This window comes from Schistocerca serialis, chromosome 4 (genome assembly GCF_023864345.2).
Source record: "Schistocerca serialis cubense isolate TAMUIC-IGC-003099 chromosome 4, iqSchSeri2.2, whole genome shotgun sequence".
NCBI lineage: Eukaryota > Metazoa > Arthropoda > Insecta > Orthoptera > Acrididae > Schistocerca > Schistocerca serialis.
In genome coordinates, this window is record NC_064641.1 from 111137263 (window position 1) to 111157784 (window position 20522).

Consider the following 20522-nt stretch of genomic DNA (forward strand, 5'->3'; position numbering starts at 1 on the left):
GGACAATGGAAAATGAATCAGTGTGTGAAAAATAGAAAACAGAAGAAAGTGATGAGGATATGGGATTGGAAATTGAAGGAGAGTGAATGTGCTGAGAAGTACAGAGAATTAATAACACAAAAATTTCCAAAAGAAGTTTTCTGCGATGTAGAAAAAGAAGGGAGTTTATTCAAAGACACTTTAGTCGAAGCAGCACAAAAAGTATGTGGCAGAACATCTGGAAAGGAAAATATAAGACAGACAACTTGGTGGGATGACACCACAATCCAAGCAGTTAGAAGAAAAAATGGAGCATGGAGAAAATGGTGGAAAACTAAAAATGACGAAGACCATAAAAGATATATACAGGAAAAGAAGAAGTGCAAAGAAATAGTGGAAACAGCAAAGAAAAAGGCATGGGAAGAGTTTACAAAAAAACTTGAAGAAGATGTGAAGAGCAATAAGAAAATGTTCTATAAAATGATGAAAAATAAAAGGAAGGCTTCTGAAGTACCAGTAAAGATGGAAACAGAGGACGGTACCATTATTGAAGATCCAGGGAATATAAAAGATCTATGGCAAGAACATTTTAAGAAGCTGTTAAACGCTGAGGAGCAGGTACATGAGGAAACAACAAATAATGGAGAAATTGAGAGAAGTTGGGAAGCAGAATTAGGACAAATTACACGGGAAGAAATGGAAAAAGCTGTGAAGAAGATGAATGGGGGGAAAGCCCCAGGACCTGATGAAGTATCAGTGGACATGATAAGAGCAGCAGGTCCAGTGGGAATGCAGTGGCTGTATAGAGTACTATCAAGCGTGTGGAGAAATAGTAAAATACCTGACGACTGGAGAACAGGAGACATTGTTCCCATCTTCAAGAAAGGCAATAAAAGACTTTGTAAAAACTACAGAGGAATAACCCTCATGAGTCATACAGCCAAGATTTTTGAAAGAATTTTACTAAATCAAATAAGTGAAAAGATAGAAAAGGAGCTGAGTGAAGAACAGCATGGGTTTAGGAAAGGAAGGAGCATGATCGACCTGATATTTTCTATCCGTCAACTGTTGGAAAAAAGTTGGGAGTATAACAAAAGGGTGATAATGGTTTTTATAGACATAGAAAAGGCATATGACTCAGTTGACAGGGAAAGATTCTGGGAAGAACTGAAGAAGATAGATATAGAAGATGGATACATTAATGTTATAAAGACAATGTACAGAGGCCACAATTGTAGAATTAGAACACCATTGGGGAACTCTGAATACTTCGAAATAAGACAAGGACTTGAGCAAGGAAGTATTCTATCTCCTGCACTTTTTAATGTTGTGATGGAGGGAATGAATAGGGCAGTTAAAGATATAGTAAAAGAAAAAGACAAAAAGATGAGTTTTGCAGATGATATTGTAATATGGGGTGATAAAAAGCTAGATGTACAGTTACAGCTTGATGCGTGGAAGGAAATAATGAAAAAGTATGGATTAAAAATAAATAAAGATAAGAGTGAAGTAATGGTATTTGGAAGAGAGAAAGGAATCAATGGAAATATTACCTTGAATGGAGAACCCCTCAAAGTGGTAGAAAGTTTTCACTTATTTAGGGAGTGAAATATCTAGGGATGGAAGAATAACTGACGAAATTAATAGGAGGTTACAGAAGGGAGGCAATTTCTACCAAACAATAAAACATCTGATTTGGAATAATGAAGTTTCAGAAAGAGCAAAACTCCTTATGTATAAGAATTATTACGTCCCTATTGTCACCTATGGTGGAGAAACATGGACAATGACAGAAAGGGACTGGAGCAGACGGCAAGCAGGGGAAATGAAATTTCTCAGAGCAGTTAAGGGAAAAACAAGAATGGACAGAGTAAGGAATGTAGAGATTAGGAAGGACCTCAAACAAGAAAGTATGAGAGAAGAAATTGAAAGAAAGAGATTAAGATGGTATGGGAATGTTAAGAGGATGCATGGGCAGAGACTCCCCAAAATTATGGAAGAACTAAAGATGGATGGGAAAAGACCTAGAGGGCGCCCAAGAACACGGTGGAAAATGGGAGTGAGAATATCTGTTGAAAGGAGAGGTGTGACCTGGCAGCAAGTGGAGGTAGAAAAGTGGTGGGAGGTCCGAACCAAATGGAGAGGACTCATCAGCACCCACATCCGGCAGTAGCTGGAGCAGGACTCGGATATAGATAGATAGATAGATAATTATATATAAAGACAAAGATGAGGTGACTTACCGAACGAAAGCGCTGGCAGGTCGATAGGCACACAAACAAACACAAACATACACACAAAATTCAAGCTTTCGCAACAAACTGTTGCCTCATCAGGAAAGAGGGAAGGAGAGGGAAAGACGAAAGGAAGTGGGTTTTAAGGGAGAGGGTAAGGAGTCATTCCAATCCAGGGAGTGGAAAGACTTACCTTAGGGGGAAAAAAGGACAGGTATACACTCGCACACACACACATATCCATCCACACGTACAGACACAAGCAGACATATTTAAATATTTGGTCTTTAAATATGTCTGCTTGTGTCTGTATGTGTGGATGGATATGTGTGTGTGTGCGAGTGTATACCTGTCCTTTTTTCCCCCTAAGGTAAGTCTTTCCGCTCCCTGGATTGGAATGACTCCTTACCCTCTCCCTTAAAACCCACTTCCTTTCGTCTTTCCCTCTCCTTCCCTCTTTCCTGATGAGGCAACAGTTTGTTGCGAAAGCTTGAATTTTGTGTGTATGTTTGTGTTTGTTTGTGTGTCTGTCGACCTGCCAGCGCTTTCGTTCGGTAAGTCACCTCATCTTTGTCTTTATATATAATTTTTCCCACGTGGAATGTTTCCATCTATTATATAGATAGATAGATAGATAGATAGAAGATGGGCACCATGAACATAAACCAGATGAACTGTGGCTGACCATAGCATAAAAACTGGCCATTCTATGGATTATGAAAACGCCAAAATACTTAAGCAATTGTCCTCCTCCTGGGATTACGTAATTAAATAAGCCAGACTGCAAGAAGCCAGACTGCAAGATGGTCCAATTAACAAAGACAGTGGTCTGCAGCTTAGTCAGGCATGGAACCCTGCTGAACCTGGAAAGGAAGAGGCATTCCCAGATGATGGTGTCCATGCCCAACAGTGGTAGCACGGACACTGCAGGCCAGAGTGGGAACTGAGGCTCTGCTTCCCCCACCACTGCCACTATCCACAGCAGTCTGTGAGGACAGCATACAAAGCAAGGTGTTGGAGGGGATAATGGCCAGTATATATAGGATGCTGAGAGGAGCATCACAGGATTCATCAGGGACCACCTGAAGATGGCAACATGTGTTTTTGCTGAAATATCATGCAGGAATTATGATGTGACCCAGCTGGACACCGGCAAATTCTATAAATAAGAGATGCACTGGGGAAACATCATATCATAAATCTCACTGTTTAATTACCTCAGCATTTCCTTCCTCTGTTAAGGTGGAAAGTGTCATTGGCAATTGCAATTTTTTATTTTGAATTTCTTGTTCTTCCTGGCTTGGCTCATTGATGTGCTGCTCGAGATTGGTATGCGGTTGCCAGAGTGTGGTGTCAGTTGCTTTTATTCATTTTTTTTTTAAATTCTGAACCCTGTTCTTGGACAATGGAGTTCAACTCAGTCTTCATTTCCTTTAACTCAGTCTCTGGAGATTTCATACTTTCATTATTTGCATCTAGTTTAATGTTTAAGTTTTCACTGAAAGGATTAAACTACTCAGGGGTGTTAGCATCCATGTTTCTTGTCACAAGTGGCATGCAATATCTGCAGTAACACATGTTTAATTAAACTTAGTTTAATACTTCGAGATGATAATACCAATAAACCAAGTTAGTAAAAACACATAATTGGTTGTAGAAAGTGGCAGTTTGTTCAGAACACATTTCCATCCTGAATTCCTCATGCTTCTATAAACACAAACAAGTGTGACCTGGTGAAAAAAGGATGTGTAACTGCAAACATTCCTCAGAAATGTGTCATGGAATCTTCGCTCATCTATCACTATAGAAAGTTATGTAGTCTACTAAGCCAGGTTGTTCCAAGTATTTACACTGATTAACTCTGATCATATGAGAAACAAAGACTTACTCCTACACTCAGAGCTTTACTTGTTAGTGAACCTCAACTGTAAATTTTTACACTGAGAGGTACACCTGTATACAGAGACGTTGATCATGTGAAGAATGCTAATCTTGGTATGCTAACTTATTGTCTGATGATGGTCTGTATAAATATGTGTAAGGTTAATTAGTGGAAACAGCAATTACATTTTAGTTTATAATGATACAAAAGTCAAATTTAATAGTGGTGTCATACTATTGCATAAGGTAATAATTATGTTTAGCTTAAGTTAGATAACTACTAAAGTAATAAAGTTCAAAATATTATTTAGTTAATATAGTTTCTGCTTCTATGGAGGCTTACCAAAATCCATGTACATTTCTCAGGTACTCAGTTTTCCTAATTTTCTTAGAACTTCATTCAGAAAATCAAATGCATTATTTGGTTCATCAAGATTACGACAACAAATGTGTAACATTGGGGATTAAACGAGATTAAAAGTTCAAAAAACAAAAGAATTTTCTGGTGGGCCAAAATTTTTCATTTAATGACCTTTTAGATTATCAGAAAGTGTGAAATTAGGTCTATCAAATGGGCTATGTCTCTTTGTGAATACACAATTATCATCTCAGCATTTTACACCCAGATGGCATGTGGAGTTAGTAAGTAAGTTACTTGTTCTGTGGATTAAATTCATGATAAACATTATGATGAAGAACCTGACAACAGAAAAACGTAGAAAACTTAATAAAATAAAATTAAAAAATTATATTTAAATGGCTTTGTGCTGGTCATTTACAATTTTTTCTAATTATCTTCATTCAAGAATTCCCTATAGTGTAGGAGGAGATGTTACAGAGAAAATCTTTAAACTACATTTGAAAACACGTCAGTTCTCTGTCAGACACTTTATTTCCATGGATAGAGTAGGTTTGGCATAAGAGATTAGGAGCTCTGACTTACTCAGTGTGGCCTCTGCAGATTATAATTGTGAGTGGTAAAATTATGTGACTACAAGTTTGCAGAACAATTTCTATTTAGTGAGCAATAATGGAGTTAGGTGTTGTAACTGTGCATTTAAGAATGACAAAAAATGACATCTGTTAGGGGAAGGAAGTCAAGAAATTCTGGCATCTTTGATGAGAAAGGAAGCTTCAGATTTATATTTAAAAATTTATGCTATAACACAAGAAAACGTTAATATTATGGTGTTGTGAGTTTCTGAATGAGACTCTCTCTTATTACAATCCATGAACTGAATCTTTACAGATAGAGACAAGATTAATGTCATCCTTTTTTCCCTCAATTATATAGTCTGAGGTGACAAAAGTCATGGGATACCTCATAATATTGTGTCAGACATCTTATTGCCCAGTGTAGTGCACTAACTCTGTGTGGCATGCACTCAACAAGTTATTGGAAGTCCCCTGCAGAAATATTGAGCCCTGCTCCATCTACAGCCACCCATAACTGCGTAAGTATTGCCAGGATTTTGTGCACAAACTGACCTCTCAATTATGTCCCATAAATGTTCAATGGTACTCATGTCAGGTAATGGGTGGCCAAATAATTCACTTGAACTGTCTAAAACATTCTTCAAACCAATCACAAACAATTGTGGCGTGGTGCATTGTCATCCATAAAAATTCCATCGTTGTTTGGGAACATTAAGTCCATGAAAGGCTGCAAGTGGTCTTGAATGTAATCATTTCCATTCAATGATCAGTTCAGTTAGACAATAGGACCCAGTCCATTCCATGTAAACACAGCCCACACTATTACGGAGCCACCACCAGCTTGTACTGTGTCTTGTTGACAACTTGGGTCCACGACTTTGTGGGTCTGCGCCACACTCAAACCCCACCATCAGGTCTTACCAATTGCAATTGGTACTGATCTGACCAGGCCATGGTTTTCAGTTGTCTAGGGTCCAACCGATATGGTGACGAGCCCAGGAGAGATGCCGCATGTGATGACATGCTGTTATCTAAGGTAGTCGCGTTGGTCATCTGCTGTCAGAGCCCAATAATGCCAAATTTTGCCACATTGTTCTAACAGATAAGTTTGTTGTACTCCCCACATTGATTTCTGCAGTTATTTCATGCAGTGTTGTGTGTCTGTTATCACTGACAACTCTACACAAACACTGCTGCTCTCAGTTGTTAAGTGAAGGTTGTCAGCTACTGCATTGTCCATGGTAAGAGGTAATGGCTAAAATTTGATATTCTCAGCACACTCTTAACACTGTATGGTCTCTAAATATTGAATTTGCTATTGATTTCCAAAACTGAATGCCCCATGCATCTAAGTCCAACTACCATTCCATGTTCAAAGTATGTTAATTTCAGTCATGTTGCCAAAATCACTTGGAAACCTTTTCACATGAATCATCTGAGTGCAAACAGCAGCTCTGAGAATGCACTGCCCTTTTATACCTTCTGTACATGATAATACTATCATCTGTATAGGTGCATATCATTATCCCATGACTTTTCTCATTCCAGTGTATGCCTGTATACATATGAAACAATAGTGTACTTAATATAATATTTAGTAACTTCCAGTGCATATCATCAAAACAGTTCTGTACATAACCATACAAGTTATACAGGACCAAAATCAAATAAATAAGTATATAGTACAGACTTTTTATGTTGTTGTCGTCTTCAGTCCTGAGACTGGTTTGATGCAGCTCTCCATTCTACTCTATCCTGTGCAAGCTTCTTCATCTCCCAGTACTTACTGCAACCTACATCCTTCTGCATCTGCTTAGTATATTCATCTCTTGGTCTCCCTCTACGATTTTTACACTCCACGTTGCCCTCCAATGCTAAATTTGTGATTCCTTGATGCCACATAACATGTCCTACCAACTGGTCCATTCTTCTCGTTAAGTTGTGCCACAAACTCCCCTTCTCCCCAATTATATTCAATACCTCCACATTAGTTATGTGATCTACCCACCTAATCTTCAGCATTCTTCTGTAGCACCATATTTCGAAAGCTTCTATTCTCTTCTTGTCCAAACTATTTATCGTCCATGTTTCACTTCCATACATGGCTACACTCCATACAAATACTTTAAGAAATGACTTCCTGACACCTAAATCTATACTTGATGTTAACAATTTTCTCTTCTTCAGAAACGCTTTCCTTGCCATTGCCAGTCTACATTTTATATCCTCTCTACTTCGACCATCATCAGTTATTTTGCTCCCCAATAGCAAAACTCCTTTACTACTTTCCTAATTTAATTCCCTCAGCATCACCCGACTTAATTCGACTACATTCCATTATCCTCATTTTGCTTTTGTTGATGTTCATCTTATATCTTCCTTTCATGACACTGTCCATGCTGTTCAACTGCTCCTCGAAGTCCTTTGCTGCCTCAGACAGATTTACAATGTCATCGGCAAACCTCAAAGTCTTTATTCCTTCTCCATGGATTTTAATACCTAATCCGAATTTTTCTTTTGTTTCCTTTACTGCTTCCTCAATATACAGATTGAATAACATTGGGGAGAGGCTACAACCCTGTCTCACTCCCTTCCCAACCACTGCATCCCTTTCATGCCCCTCGACTCTTATAACTGCCATCTGGTTTCTGGATACATTGTAAATAGCCTTTTGCTCCCTGTATTTTACCCCTGCCACCTTTAGAATTTGAAAGAGAGTATTCCAGTCAACATTTCCAAAAGCTTTTTCTAAGTCTGCAAATGTTAGAAACGTAGGTTTGCCTTTCCTTAATATAGCTTCTAATATAAGTCATAGGGTCAGTATTGCCTCATGTGTTCCAATATTTCTACGGAATCCAAACTGATGTTCCCCGAGGTTGGCTTCTACCAGATTTTCCATTCGTCCGTAAAGAATTCGCGTTAGTATTTTGCAGCTGTAGCTTATTAAACTGATTGTTTGGTAGTTTTCACATCTGTCAACACCTGCTTTCTTTGGGAATGGAATTATTATATTCTTCTTGAAGTCTGAGGATATTTCACCTGTCTCATACATCTTGCTCACCAGATGGTAGAGTTTTGTCAGGACTGGATCTCCCAAGGCTGTCAGTAGGTCTAATGGAATGTTGTCTACTCCTGGGGCCATGTTGCGACTCAGGTCTTTCAGTGCTCTGTCAAACTCTTCACACAGTATCATATCTCCCATTTCATCATCATCTACATCCTCTTCCATTTCCATAATATTGTCCTCAAGTACATCGCCCTTGTATAGACCCTCTGTATGCTCCTTCCACCTTTCTGCTTTCCCTTCTTTACTTAGACCTGGGTTTCCATCTGAGCTCTTGATATTCATACAAGTGGTTCTCTTTTCTCCAAAGGTCTCTTTAATTTTCCTGTAGGCTGTATCTATCTTACCCCTAGTGAGATAAGCCTCTACATCCTTACATTTGTCCTCTAGCCATCCCTGATTAGCCATTTTGCACTTCCTGTTGATCTCATTTCTGAGACATTTGTATTCCTTTTTGCCTGCTTCATTTACTGCATTTTTATATTTCCTCCTTTCATCAATTAAATACAATATCTCTTCTGTTACCCAAGGATTTCTACCAGCCCTCTGCTGTCTTCACTATTTCATCCCACAATGCTACCCATTCTTCTTCTGCTCGATTTCTTTCCCCCATTCATGTCAATTGTTCCCTTGTACTCTCCCAGAAACTCTGTACAACTTCTGGTTTAGTCAGTTTATCCAGGTACCATCTCCTTAAATTGCCACCTTTTTGCAGTTTCTTCAGTTTTAATCAACAGTTCATAACCAGTAGATTGTGGTCAGAGTCCACATCTGTCCCTGGAAATGTCTTACAATTTAAAACCTGGTTCCTAAATCTCTGTCTTACCATTATATAATCTATCAGAAACCTGTCAGTATCTCCAGGCTTCTTCCATGTATACAGCCTTCTTTCATGATTTTTGAACCAAGTGTTAGCTATGATTAAGTTAATATAATGGAAGGAAACATTCCACGTGGGAAAAATTATATATAAAAACAAAGATGAGGTGACTTACCGAACAAAAGCGCTGGCAGGTCGATAGACACACAAACAAACACAAACATACACACAAAATTCAAGCTTTCGCAACAAACTGTTGCCTCATCAGGAAAGAGGGAAGGAGAGGGGAAGGCGAAAGGAAGTGGGTTTTAAAGGAGAGGGTAAGGAGTGATTCCAATCCCGGGAGCGGAAAGACTTACCTTAGGGGGAAAAAAGGAGAGGTATATACTCGCACACACGCACATATCCATCCACACATACAGACACAAGCAGACATCAAACATCAGACATCAGACATGTCTGCTTGTGTCTGTATGTGTGGATGGATATGTGCGTGTGTGTGAGTATATACCTCTCCTTTTTTCCCCCTAAGGTAAGTCTTTCCGCTCCCGGGATTGGAATGACTCCTTACCCTCTCCTTTAAAACCCACTTCCTTTCGTCTTCCCCTCTCCTTCCCTCTTTCCTGATGAGGCAACAGTTTGTTGCGAAAGCTTGAATTTTGTGTGTATGTTTGTGTTTGTTTGTGTGTCTATCGACCTGCCAGCGCTTTTGTTCGGTAAGTCACCTCATCTTTGTTTTTATATATAACTATGATTAAGTTAATTATACCAGACGGCTTCCTCTTTGATTTCTTACCCCCAATCCATATCCACCTACTATGTTCTCTTCTCTCCCTTTTCCTATTCTCGAATTCCAGTCACCCATGGCTATTAAATTTTCATCTCCCTTCACTACCTGAATAATTTCTTTTATCTCATCATACATTTCATCAATTTCTTCATCATTTGCAGAGCTAGTTGGCATATAAACTTGTACTACTGTAGTAGGCATGGGCTTCGTGTCTATCTTGGCCACAATAATGTGTTCACTATGCTGTTTGTAGTAGCTTACCTGCACTCGTATTTTTTATTCATTATTAAACCTACTCCTGCATTACCCCTATTTGATTTTGTATTTATAACCCTGTGTTCACCTGACCAAAAGTCTTGTTCCTCCTGCCACCGAACTTCACTAATTCCCACTATATCTAACTTTAACCTATCCATTTCCCTTTTTAAATTTTCTAACCTACCTGCCTGATTAAGGGATCTGACATTCCACGCTCCGATTTGTAGAACACCAGTTTTCTTTCTCCTGATAATGACGTCCTCCTGAGTAGTTGCTCTAGGCCTGAGAGGCAGTGCTGAAGGCTGTGGGATGTTAAGGAGATTGGCCAAGCTTGGTTTGTAGGAGAGGAGTGGTGGTTGATGGTGTGCCTGTTTAGGGAGATGCAGAGGGACAGGAAGGGAAATACCATTGTTCAGGTAATTTAGGAGAAGGTGGGATAGCTTTTTGAGGTGAAGTCTGGCATGTTGTTGCAGTTTGATGTTGGCTTGGCGGATGATACCATTCAAGGAAACATGAGGGGCAGATAACTGCAGGATTTTATAGAAGTAGAGAAGTTTGGTAGAGTGGAAATTTGCTGATGAGGCATGTAGGTCACAGATTAACTGGACAAGAGCAAGAGATTTCTGTATTTGAAACTGCAAAAGAGCCTGGTGTAGGGTAGGATTGCATCCAGAAACGGGGACTTTCAATGTTAGGCCTTTTGGAGTAACTCCAAGAGACAAGCAGGTTTCAAGAAACAGAATGTGGGACCTTAGTTTTGACAGTGCACAGGAATGTTTTAGAAAGGAACAGATATAAAATGAGATTGGATACATCATGGCAAGAGAATACAGTTTGAAGAGTTAAAAATCGTGAGAGGGGGGGGGGGAAATAAGTAGAGAGTGAAAAAGACTGCCCACTGCAAGACTTTGCTTATGCACCCTCCTATCATCACCTGTATACTATGTGATCAAAAGTATCCGGACACTCCCAAAACCATACATTTTTCATATTAGGTGCAGTGTGCTTCCATCTACTGCCAGGTACTCCATATCAGCGACCTCAGTGGTCATTAGACATAGTGAGAGAGAGCAGAATGGGGGGTGGGAGAGGGAGTGCTCTGCGGAACTCATGGACTTAGAATGTGGTCAGGTAATTGGGTGTCACTTGTGTCACACATCTGTACGCATGATTTCCACATTCCTAAACATCCCTAGGTCCACTGTTTACGATATGATAGTGACGTGGAAACATGAAGGGTCACATACAGCATGAAAGTGTACAGGCCGACCTTGTCTGTTGACCGATAGAGATTGCCCACAGTTGAAGAGCGTTGTAATGTGTAATAGGCAGACATCTATCCAGACCATCACACAGGAATTCCAAACTGCATCAGGATCCACTGCAAGCACTGTCACATGTAGGCAGGAGGTGAGAAAACTTGGATTTCATGGTCGAGCAGCTGCTCATAAGCCACACATCACACCAGTAAATGCCAAAGGACACCTCGTTTGGTGTAATGAGTGTAAACATTAGACAATTGAACAGTGGAAAAATGTTGTGTGAAATGACAAATCAACACAATGTGGTGATCCAATGGCAGGATGTGGGTATGGCGAATGTCCAGTGAATGTCATCTGCCAGTGTGTGTAGTGCCAACAGTAAAATTCGGAGGGCAGTGTTGTTATGGTGTGGTCATGTTTATCATGGAGGGCGCTTGCACCCCTTGCTGTTTTGCATGGCGCTATCACAGCACAGGCCTACATTGATGTTTTAAGCACCTTCTTGCTTCCCACTGTTGAAGAGCAATTCGGGGATGGTGATTGCATCTTTCAAGATGATTGAACACCTGTTCACAATGCACGGCCTGTGGTGGAGTGGTTACACGACAATAACATCCCTGTACTGGACTGGCTTGCACAGAATCCTGACCTGAATCCTATACAACACTTTTGGGATGTTTTGGAACAATGACTTTGTGCCAGGCCTCACTGACCGACATCAATATCTCTTCTCAGTGCAGCACTCTGCGAAAAATGGGCTGCCATTCCACAAGAAAACTTCCCGCACCTGATTGAACATATGCCTGCGAGAGTGGAGTCTGTCATCAAGGCTAAGGGTGAGCCGACACCATATTGAATTCCAGTATAACCAATGGAGGATGCCATGAACTTGTAAGTCATTTTCAGCCAGGTGTCCGGATAAATAGTGTAATAGCCCTGTAACTGGCAAAACATACACTATCAAAGGGAGATCCACCTGCAAAATGACACATGTCATATACCAGCTATTATGTAAACACTGTTCAGCCTTTTACATTGGCATGACTACCACCAAATTGTCAATTAGGATGAATGGCATAGGCAGAGGGTATATACTAGCAACTTGCAATATCCTGTTGCAGAACACACTCGACAACATGACATTTGTGACCTTGGCACCTGTTTCATCATATGTGCCATCTGGATTCTGCCCTCAGACACCAGTTTCTCACAACTCTGCAGGTGTGAACTAGCACTACAACATGTCATCGGTTCTTGCCACCCACCTGGCCTTAATTTACATTAATTTCTTCCATCTCAGCTTTTCTTAACTGTAACTACTCTTTGCTTCACTCTGTTTTAGTTTTCTACACTTTCATTGTCTTTCCAGTCTATTTTTCACTGTCTCCTCCCACCTCTGTTACATACAATGTGCTCTTATTAACTCATGCATTATGTTTTAGTAGTAATCTCTGTCTTGCATATCACCCTGTCTTCTGCCTTTAAGCTCTCAGGTTTTCCAATCTTGTCTGATACAGTCCCCAACAATCAGTCTTTCCTTCTCATCCATACAATAAGTCTCCCCTGGCTCACGGTTCTGGGTGATTTTCCCAAATCTGCCCCTTTTCCTAGACCTCTCCAGTAATTTTCCTTCACCCTTCTTCCTTCCCCTTCAACCCTTATGCCTGAAGAATGAACCACTGGCTCTGAAAGCTTGCCACTCATAACAGTCTTTATGTGTGTGTTTTGCTGCTGCTTGGTGAGTAGATTTTTTATCTATCCAATTAAAGAATTTTATATAGTTTTTTACGATTAATCACATTATCTGCTTGACTATTGTTTATTTTAATTTGTTTATTTATTATTGATTTTATAGTGCTATTATTCATTTGCATAAGATTAATACTAAGCAATGGTTCAAGCTTATCAGTGTCACACCTAATTACATATGACAGAATTGCTTTATGAATATATACATGTTTATATCTGTGTTAAAATGTCTTTTTTTTTCCCTTTTGGGCTGAAGACTATCACTTCTCACTACTGACCTTAATTCAGTGTGCATTGACCTTAATTCAGTGTGTATTATTGCATTAAAAGTAGAACTTTCTGTTTCAGAACTTAAAAATACTAATGATAATGATAACATGCAGGCTTTTTGGCGTGAGAAAGAATTGTCGGGTGAAGCAGTAAGTGATGGTGGATTAGATCCAGCAGAGTTTCCGATTAGCATGACGTATGACCTGACCACTCCTGGGGGTCATCCAGCAATTGGGGGCTACATAACTGGCAGCCAAATGGACTCCTTCATACTTAGAAGTGTGAGTTGTAAGAAGTACACACGTCTTCCACTAGTTTTAAGAAGTATAAATGTCTTCCACTAATTTAAAATTAACTACTGCAGCATATTTTGATCATTAGCAATGCCACAAAAAAAGTAGTAACTGATAACAAAATGATGGTGCTAAATAATAGAAGGTAAAAAAAATGCAATTATTGACTCTATAGAGTCTTGAATCTTCATAATTAACAGATCCTCTGCAATGAACGAGAGATTAAATGCATTAGTTTGGGAGGAGGGGCGGATAAGGAAGTCATTTATTCAATCTCACGCTGTGTTCTAAGGATATCAAAGTTGTGGAATAAGTCACAAAATGCAATGGAAGAGAGAAATTATGCTCAAAAATTTCATTGATATGTCCCTCTGTAAAAATAAAGATGAACAATCACTGCACATGATACTGACTTTCCTTTTTCCAGAAGTTGCTAACTGCCTTTCAGTTAGATGTCTGAAAAGAATTACCTAAAGAGAATACTGGATATGAAATTACAACTGAATTTCTGCCTGTGTTGATATTATCTGTAATCTTGGCAAAATCTTTCATTATTGCAGGGTTCATAACATTTTGCTCAGAAAGTTGAAATATTAGGGCATAATGGTAATCTTCTTCTATAGATTAAGTCTTTACTGAGTAACTTAAAGCAGAGGGCCACACCAAGACTTCCCATCGTAGGAGAAAAACAAGGCTCAGACAGAGGGAACATAAAATATCAGTTCTCACAAGTTGGTTACTGGATCCACTTTATCTGTGACATATGTAAATGATATTTCAAATACTACTTCAGACTATTCAGAATCTTTGATGTTTGCTGATGACCTAGACATATTAATTGAGGGTTAAAAATCATTCCTATGAGACACAGCTCAGATAATAGATGAACAAACCTACAGTTGATTCACAGAGAATGGATTAATTAATTATTTTCACATAGTCTCAGATCATGCAGTTCCAAACAAATAAAAGTAACCTACTGACTTCATAAATAGATATTAATGGACATGAACTAAATGAAAAACTTTGTGTATAATTTCTTGGTTGCTAGATTGATCCCCCCCCCATGAACCATGGACCTTGCCGTTGGTGGGGAGGCTTGCGTGCCTCAGCGATACAGATAGCCATACCGTAGCTGCAACCACAATGGAGGGGTATCTGTTGAGAGGCCAGACAAACACGTGGTTCCTGCAGAGGGGCATCAGCCTTTTCAGTAGTTGCAGGGGAAACAGTCTGGATGACTGACTGATGTGGCCTTGTAACACTCACCAAAATGGCCTTACTGTGCTGGTACTGTGAACGGCTGAAAGCAAGGGGAAACTACAGCCGTAATTTTTCACGAGGGCATGCAACTTTACTGTATGGTTAAATGATGATGGCGTCCTCTTGGGTAAAATATTCCAGAGGTAAAATAGTCCCTCATTCGGATCTCTGGGTGGGGACTACTCAAGAGGACGTTGTTATCAGGAGAAAGAAAACTGGCATTCTACAGACCGGAGTGTGGAATGTCAGATCCCTTAAGCGGGCAGGTAGGTTAGAAAATTTAAAAAGGGAAATGGATAGGTTAAAGTTAGATATAGTGGGAATTAGTGAAGTTTGATGGCAGGAGGAACAAGACTTTTGGTCAGGTGAATACAGGATTATAAATACAAAACCAAATAGGGGTAATGCAGGAGTAGGTTTAATAATGAATAAAAAATACGAGTGCCGGTAAGCTACTACAAACAGCATAGTGAATGCATTATTGTGGCCAAGATAGACACTAGGCCCACACCTACTACAATAGTACAAGTTTATATGCCAACTAGCTCTGCAGATGATGAAGAAATTGAAGAAATGTATGATGAAATCAAAGAAATTTTTCAGATAGTGAAGGGAGATGAAAATTTAATAGTCATAGGTGACTGGAATTCGGTAGTAGGAAAGGGGAGAGAAGGAAACATAGTAGGTGAATATGGATTGGGGGTAAGAAATCAAAGAGGAAGCCGCCTGGTAGAATTTTGCACAGAACACAACTTAATCATAGCTAACACTTGGTTCAAGAATCATGAAAGAAGGCTGTATACATGGAAGAAGCCTGGAGATACTGACAGGTTTCTGATAGATTATATAATGGTAAGACAGAGATTTAGGAACCAGGTTTAAAATTGTAAGACATTTCCAGGGACAGATGTGGACTCTGACCACAATCTATTGGTTATGAACTGTTGATTAAAACTGAAGAAACTGCAAAAAGGTGGCAATTTAAGGAGATGGTACCTGGATAAACTGACTAAACCAGAAGTTGTACAGAGTTTCTGGGAGAGTACAAGGGAACAATTGACATGAATGGGGGAAAGAAATCGAGCAGAAGAAGAATGGGTAGCATTGTGGGATGAAATAGTGAAGGCAGCAGAGGGCTGGTAGAAATCCTTGGGTAACAGAAGAGATATTGTATTTAATTGATGAAAGGAGGAAATATAAAAATGCAGTAAATGAAGCAGGCAAAAAGGAATACAAATGTCTCAAAAATGAGATCAACAGGAAGTGCAAAATGGCTAATCAGGGATGGCTAGAGGACAAATGTAGGGATGTAGAGGCTTATCTCACTAGGGGTAAGATAGATACAGCCTACAGGAAAATTAAAGAGACCTTTGGAGAAAAGAGAACCACTTGTATGAATATCAAGAGCTCAGATGGAAACCCAGGTCTAAGTAAAGAAGGGAAAGCAGAAAGGTGGAAGGAGCATACAGAGGGTCTATACAAGGGCGATGTACTTGAGGACAATATTATGGAAATAGAAGAGGATGTAGATGATGACGAAATGGGAGATATGATACTGTGTTAAGAGTTTGACAGAGCACTGAAAGACCTGAGTCGCAACATGGCTCCGAGAGTAGACAACATTCCATTAGACCTACTGACAGCGTTGGGAGAGCCAGTCCTGACAAAACTCTACCATCTGGTGAGCAAGATGTATGAGACAGGCGAAATACCCTCAGACTTCAAGAAGAATATAATAATTCCATTCCCAAAGAAAGCAGGTGTTGACAGATGTGAAAATTACCGAACAATCAGTTTAATAAGCCACAGCTGCAAAATACTAACACGAATTCTTTACAGACGAATGGAAAATCTGGTAGAAGCAAACCTCGGGGAACATCAGTTTGGATTCCGTAGAAATATTGGAACACGTGAGGCAATACTGACCCTACGACTTATCTTAGAAGCTAGATTAAGGAAAGGCAAACCTACGTTTCTAGCATTTGCAGACTTAGAGAAAGCTTTTGCCAGTGTTGAGTGGAATACTCTCTTTCAAATTCTGAAGGTGGCAGGGGTAAAATACAGGGAGCAAAAGGCTATTTACAATTTGTACAGAAACCAGATGGCAGTTATAAGAGTTGAGGGATATGAAAGGGTAGCAGTGGTTGGGAAGGGAGTGAGACAGGGTTGTAGCCTATCCCCAATGTTATTCAATCTGTATATTGAGCAAGCAGTGAAGGAAACAAAAGAAAAATTTGGAGTAGGTTTTAAAATCCATGGAGAAGAAATAAAGACTTTGAGGTTTGCCGATGACTTTGTAATTCTGTCAGAGACAGCAAAGAACTTGTAAGAGCAGTTGAACGGAATGGACAGTGTCTTGAAAGGAGGATTAAAGATGAACATCAACAAAAGCAAAACGAGAATAATGGAATGTAGTCAAATTAAATTGGGTGATGCTGCAGGAATTAGATTAGGAAATGAGAGGAATTAGATTAGGAAATGAGAGGAATTAGATTAGGAAATGAGAGGAATTAGATTAGGAAATGAGAGGCTTAAAGTAGTAAATGAGTTTTGCTATTTGGGGAGCAAAATAACTGATGATGGTCAAAGTAGAGAGGATATAAAATGTAGACTGGCAATGGCAAGGAAAGCGTTTCTGAAGAGGAGAAATTTGCACACATAGAGTATAGATTTCAGTGTCAGGAAGTCGTTTCTGAAAGTATTTGTATGGAGTGTAGCCATGTAAGGAAGTGAAACGTGGACGATAAATAGTTTAGACAAAAAGAGAATAGAAGCTTTCGAAATATGGTGCTACATAAGAATGCTGAAGATTAGATGAGTAGATCACATAACTAATGAGGAGGAAATATTGCCAGCAAAGTCAACCCATCATAAAGGCAAAGAGTGGACACAATCCATATTAATGTTCACTGATAGGTGTCAGATAGTGAAATGAAGTAAAACGGACCAATAAAACTGACAATGGTGATAGAAAAACAGCTGTGAGAAACTAATTCTGTAGGCTGTATTTGAAGGTAGCTAACATTAATGTTGTAATCTGAAACTTCCTGGCAGATTAAAACTGTGTGCCCGACCGAGACTCGAACTCGGGACCTTTGCCTTTCGCGGGCAAGTGCTCTACCAACTGAGCTACCGAAGCACGACTCACGCCCGGTACCCACAGCTTTACTTCTGCCAGTATCTCGTCTCCTACCTTCCAAACTTTACAGAAGTTCTCCTGTGAACCTTGCAGAACTAGCACTCCTGAAAGAAAGGATATAGCGGAGACATGGCTTAGCCACAGCCTGGGGGATGTTTCCAGAATGAGATTTTTCACTCTGCAGCAGAGTGTGCGCTGATATGAAACTTCCTGGCAGATTAAAACTGTGTGCCCGACCGAGACTCGAACTCGGGACCTTTGCCTTTCGCGGGCAAGTGCTCTACCAACTGAGCTACCGAAGCACGACTCACGCCCGGTACCCACAGCTTTACTTCTGCCAGTATCTCGTCTCCTACCTTCCAAACTTTGCAGAAGTTCTCCTGCGAACCTTGCAGAACTAGCACTGCTGAAAGAAAGGATATAGCGGAGACATGGCATTTTTTGTGTGAGATCATCAAACAGAAGTCTGCCTCAATAACTGAGTGGTAAGTGCAGCTGAATGCTTTGCAAAGGGGCCCAGGTTCGATTCCTGACTGGGTTGGAGATTTTCTCCACTCAGGGACTGGGTATTGTGTTGTCTTCATCATCATCATATCATCCCCATCAACACACAAGTCGCCAAAGTGGTGTCATCTGAAAAGACTTACACAAGGAGACTGGTCTACCTGACTGGAGGCCCCAGGCACACAACATTTCATTTCATCAAACAGAATACTTTTGGTAAATGGTGTTGTTGGAAGCAAAAGTTTAAGAATGACTATACTTTCAATAAACACAGAGTTATAAAATAGTTGCTGCATTCTATACACAATACACATGATAAAATGTGGTGTAGAAAGTATCAAATGTTGTGAGAGGTGGTAGTACTCATTGAAACAAGAAAAACAAATCAAATAAACATGGGTCTAGGAGAACATATGTTCTGAAATGAGAACACTTGTAGATAGGAGTATTTCAATATGATGTCCATTCATAACATTTGTTCATAGGAATGTGATGTCCATCCACACCAGTGCAACCTTCCATTTTTTGGCATAAGGAACCACATACATTTTAAAGTTGGTCCTGTTATTGTTGTACATGCTGACATACACTGAAGTCACATTCCTATAGTGTGTGCATGTAGTTGACTGGAGTGGTCATAGACGAAGTCCTTGAAGAGTCCCCATAATCAGAAAGTTTAGGGATTGTAGTCTGGGGAATGTGGAGGCAAGGTGAGGGCTTCACCTAAATAATCCAGTGGTCCTGAAAGGTCAGCATCAGATGTTTATGCACATTGCTACAAAGCTGTGTTTGTGCATAATCAAGAATAAACAACTTTAGTCTTTACTGCCAAGGCAGCACATCTTCCAGCAAAGTAGACAAGATGTTAAGGAGGAAGTCTTGATTTTTATTCCCATTGAATCTCTGTTATAGCATGTATGAATCTATTAATCTAAATCTGCTTGTATACAGATTGACAGAAATGCTTCTAAAGTCCTCTCTTTCCAGCTGCATGGTGATTTTTATCAGCCCACATATGCTAATTATTAAAATTCACAGTACTGCATCTTATCAATGCCATTTCATCAGTAAATAAGATGTAAACAGTTGATTTGCACCACACTTCTGCAAGAGTCGTAGGCAGAAATGCTATCTGTCATTGTGGTGTTATGGGTTGTAGACTCTGGACATGCTGAAAATGGTGTGGATACATTAATTGTTCATGAAGTCCATCCAGACAAGAAGATGACTCATGCCTTCCAGTGCTGCCAATTGTTGCTCACTGGCTCCAGGATTTTTGTCAACTAAATGTGACACATGCTGCTCCATGTCCAAGTAGTGTAATTTTATCTTTCTAGTCTCTTGAAGAGCAGTACTTAGGGTCCTGAAGTATATCTTTAGATTCTTCTCTTTAATGCTGATTCATGAAACCTTATAAGTAGGTTATTGTGTGACAATTGGCATCTGCCTCCAAATGTTTGCCAATTCAGATTTTTCAGGATTTCTGTAACTCTCTCCCATGGTTCAGACAGACCTGTGAACATTAATGCTTCTCTTCTTCGTATACATTCAATATCTCCTGCATTCCTATTTGGTATGAATCCCAAATACTTGAGCAACATTCTAAGGCATGAGGCACAAGTGTTTTTGAAGCACTCTCCTATGTACACTGATGCATTTTCCCAGTATCCTGCCAATGAATCGAAGTATGGCACCTGCTTTGCCTGTGACTGAGCCTATGTGATTATTTCATTTCATATGCCCACAATTGGGTTATCCAGGTATTTGAATGACTTGACTGATTCCAGTTGTGACTACTACTTTGCTTTTTTTTTAAGTGCACAATTGGATATTTTGTGGATTGAAAGCAAGTTGCCATTCGCTGCACCACTTTGAAATCTTATCAAGAACTGATTAGATATACATGCAGATTTTTTTTTCAGATAATACTTCAGTACAGATAACTGTATCACCTATTAATAATGTGCTTCCAGGTGTTCTGCCAAGTTGTCATTTCCATTTTCTGAACAATATTTCTACAACCAACCCTGCTGTCATTTTAAGGTGCTATGAGAGTTGCTGTTTTATATAAAATCTTTGC

The 20522-nt window shown here is 39.6% G+C and overlaps 1 protein-coding gene across 1 annotated transcript in view; it reads left to right on the top strand.

The window, feature by feature from the left end:
• Nucleotides 1-20522, top strand: part of LOC126474296 (amine oxidase [flavin-containing] A) — a 263151-nt gene that overhangs the window by 198985 nt on the left and 43644 nt on the right. The window contains exon 8 of the mRNA XM_050101761.1: nt 13322-13524. Within this exon, the coding sequence (XP_049957718.1) occupies nt 13322-13524 (203 nt within the window). The remainder of the gene's footprint in view (nt 1-13321; nt 13525-20522) is intronic.